Here is a 4,087-nt window from a genome sequence, read left to right as displayed (position 1 = left end):
GGTGGCTTGATCGAGTTTTCTTACTATAATCTAAGAAAATCGGTTCAGCCGTTTGAAATTTACAATTGTTTTACAATCGAATTGAATGTAAGTAACTAAGTATTCTTATGTAGGTATCTAATGTACCAAGATATATAAATTATTATAGGTCTTAGATTTTATCAATTGTAAAAGACTTGTTAATAGTATTAATAATATTCATTGGCTAACGGATTATCACGGGTGACGTGTTTATTCTATTATCAACATTTATTAAATAGTACCTACCTGCCTAACGACTTCATGAAGGTTCTTGCATAATATTTTCTCAAGTAAGTATATAAAATTCCAAAAAAAAGGAATGGGAAATTTTCTGACGCTTGTCCTGACTCCTGTGGAATATATAATTATCATACCTAATTAGTTAGGTACTCAATGCAGTAAAGTTAATAATTTCGAATTCATTGCAATGACTGTCTAATTAAGTAATGATACATTTTTAACCTTTTAATTTTGATAATAAGTAATTAGGTCTATATTATGTTACGTCCATTATTTAGGTATTTCTTTACAATTGAATGCTTGAATGAAGGTCGTTATTGTAGCGCAACACAATAGGGATTAAAACAGGTAGGGGGAGGCGGTAGGCGCCGGCGCTACCTGCTCCGTCGCGGGGACGAGGAAAACAAAGCTTAGTAAACAACTCTCTTTATTAATATAATAATAATAATTGTTATATCATTATAATCTGCATAAATGTAGGTACGCTTTATAAACCCCACATATAAAAATACATTCTTATTCTTATAATTAATTATACTCAAAAATAGATCGTCATTTCCTAATGACGGCATAATGCACTATGGCGACGTGTACGTTAAGGCACGGTGTTGGAGGGCTACGCCCCGGGCGGCGCCGAGCGGGCGTCGACGACTAGATCACAGAACGAGGGAACGGCCCCGGTGGCGTCTTCTCATCTCAGCGGGGCCGAGAAGGACGGCGCGGGCGGGCACCAGCGCGGCGCGCCGCACGCGGCCAGCGCGCAGCCCGCCGCGCTCTGCACGGGCACGAACGCGGACACGTGCACGCCGTGCGACACCGGCAGCGCGGCCAGCGACGGCCGCTTCTCCTCCTCCTCGTCCAGCAGGTACGGCCTGAACAGCTTGAACGGCTTGCGGGGCTGCGGCTGCTCGGGGACGCTCGACGGCGCGTACGACAGCACGGACACGGGGGCGGCGGACAGGCGTCGCATCGACAAGTCTATGGGTTCCGTCGTAGGCGGTATCACTGGGATCGGCGCCGGCAGCGGCGTGGGCACTGCGACCGCCGTGGGCAAGCTGGCCGACGCCGGCGGGGGCGACGGCAGCCGAGCGCTCTCCGGGGAGCCGACGGAGTAAGGCGGAGGCGACGGGGCCGGCTGCGGCGCTCGCCTGAGCAGCGCGGCTCGGAGAGCTGGTTCGGCTTGCAGCCACTTCTGTATTTGGCGGCGATGAATTCCAAACTTTCTGGCAGTGGCACGTTGGTTTCCTCGGCATTGAGTATCGCGCCTGTAGGCGTCGAGAACTTGGAGTTTGAACTGCGGTGGGAAGATGCGGCGGGAGCCGGCACGGGTGTCGGAGCGGCGCTCGGAGGGAGCGGGGGCCGAGTGCGTGGTCGCGGCGGCCATGGCTTGCGGACGTGTGCGCGGGATGGGTGTCGGCGCCGAACTGACTGCCGCGCGGTGTCGGCGGGATGTTGGCGGCGCGCTCGCTGCCAGCGCATACCGCTCCGACATGAGCGCGCGACGCGAGCCGCGTATATCTATTAGGGTTCGCTCACAGCAATAACTTTATACTTGCTAGTTGTTATCAATAGATAACAACTAGCAAGATAGATAGATAGATGAAGTTATTTATTATGGGTTATTTCAAATAGACTCAACGTAAACCTTAATAATTCTACAAAATTCTTTTCCTTTAGTTGACTAATAAATAATAATCAAGCAATAAAATAAACCTTACAAATTCTTATAACTATTTTGAATGCTTTTAATTATTAGGATTACTGTTCAAAAATTTACCGAAATAGCTACCTAAGGCTAGAGATAGACCGTATGCCTACCTATATTGCACATTTGGTAATACCGAAATTCGGCAGAAATTCAGTTCATTCATATACCGAATATTGGGTTTCTGTTGCGGTTTGAATATTCTGTTTCTCGATTCTGTATATTTTAATTAGGTATGAACCGAAAATTCAGAGTGAATAAACATTAATAATAAATTTTCAACATTAACAAGTAACAAATAGAATAGAATAGAACATAATATTTTTATTCAAGTAAACTTTTACAAGTGGTTTTGAATCGTCAAAATAATTTACCACTGGTTCGGCAAGAAATGAGTGGTAGGTATTAATTATTTACTTACATAAATTAAATTACACTTCACTGTTTTTTTAAGTAAGTAAGTACCTAAGTACTACCTAAGTAAGTATAATTTTTATTTTATTTTCAAAGTAGGTAGTAAAAATTAGAGGGCTTAGTGAGTGGGAGTGGTGGTATGAACAAATCCACATTCAGTCCATCACATATTTTAAGATAGCAAGTAGCAACTATTAAGTAGATATTTTGTGGTGGGGCACTTTACAAGTTCTTTTAGTTTCAACTTGAAACATATTTTTTTTTTCATTTAATATCAAGCCAACGGTATAGAAAGATTTAATTATTTTAGGACAACTTATGTGGCAACTCAACATGCTAACTCAATTTAAGATGTTATTAGAAAAGAACAAAACAGTTCTTACTTTCAAGAAAATTACGTTTGTGAACGAGACTTTAGGCATTAATCTCGCCTCATTCTCGGCGTGAAAAAATGCCGCAAGTGGGAGCCGATAGCACGTAGCGCCACCATCGCTATCTCGTTTCTACACATATGGTGTTGAAAGAAAGAATAAGAGAGAACGATTGCCCTGCCTCGGTCGCTGCCACATCCGTTTACGAAACAAGTTTTCATGCGAGGTTGCCGCTGCGTGAGCGCGGGCGGTTCATGAGGTTGTGGGACGCGAGGAAGGGGCGCGGGCGGCAGGAATGCGCACGGGGCGGCAACGTCGCCGTCCGCGGCAGACAGGGTGTCGCCGACTCTCCGTCGTAGACAGGCCGTCGCTCAGCGGCGCTAGTCGCCTCGCCGCCCGCTCGCCCGCGCGCACACCCGCGCTCGCCCACATCGCCGCAACGAACATCAACAAGTTATTTCGGCCTGGTCTTTCGCATGCACGAAAGAGTTTAACTTGCCCACGGTTTAAGCGCAGTTATGACATTTTGGATTGGAACAGTATCTTAGCGCCATCGCCGTTTCGAGGAAAGTTGTTTATTTTTTGTGAGCGACGACGGCGCGGCCGCCTGCCATGCCTGCCTCGCGTCCGTCGACCATGAAAACTGAGCTCCCTTGCGCACATTTTATAACATTCATAATGTCCACGTGTTTTAAATTAAATAGGCGCTAATATAATAATTAAATGACAATAAACTACTTACCTCTGAAATGCATTTAATCTACAGATAATCTTAAAACTTATGGGGTTCAATCTCTGACAAAATGTACCTAGTAGGTAGATAGAGATGGATAGTAATTTAATTACTACCTACTGACTGTAAGTCGCTGTAAGGATAAATAAATTAATAATAGGTAGAAACATTAGAAACCAGGTAGGTGCATAGAGGTAGGTACCTACCTATTTCTTGCCTTATGTGTGTAAGTTGTAACGCAAGTCATTCTTATAGGAAAATAACAATTTTCCTTCTGTTAATAGTTTACAGTTATAAGTAGGTAGTACCTACTCAATCTTTTTTTTATGAAAAATCAACACTGATATGGATTTACATTGATGAAATCTACATAGATAGAACCAATATCATTTTTTTTTTTTTTTTTTTTTTTTATCTTTATTTTTCTGGGACTTTTGTCCGACACGGACACGCCAGCCCCATCGTAACCTAAATTACATTCTAAATAACATCGTGGAATGCAACAGATACAAGTGGAGAGATATTACTGCCTATGCAGAAATACATCAACAATAGACTTGAATCTCTCTGCTGTCGGTGTAGTTAACATACTCGTAAAACTAC

General features: G+C 43.7%; 1 protein-coding gene across 1 annotated transcript; it reads right to left on the bottom strand.

Moving 5' to 3' along the window:
• Positions 1-671: 671 nt before the first annotated feature.
• LOC123864162 (proline-rich protein 36-like) lies at positions 672-1,768 on the bottom strand. The gene has a single exon (XM_045904446.1). The coding sequence runs from the start codon at positions 1,751-1,753 to the stop codon at positions 953-955; it is 801 nt and encodes a 266-aa protein (XP_045760402.1). The 5' UTR covers positions 1,754-1,768; the 3' UTR covers positions 672-952.
• Positions 1,769-4,087: the final 2,319 nt, after the last annotated feature.

The sequence above is a fragment of the Maniola jurtina genome, chromosome 4, assembly GCF_905333055.1.
Source record: "Maniola jurtina chromosome 4, ilManJurt1.1, whole genome shotgun sequence".
NCBI classification, from domain to species: domain Eukaryota; kingdom Metazoa; phylum Arthropoda; class Insecta; order Lepidoptera; family Nymphalidae; genus Maniola; species Maniola jurtina.
The sequence above is the reverse complement of the archived record's forward strand: the minus strand, read 5'-3'. Positions and strand labels throughout refer to the sequence as shown.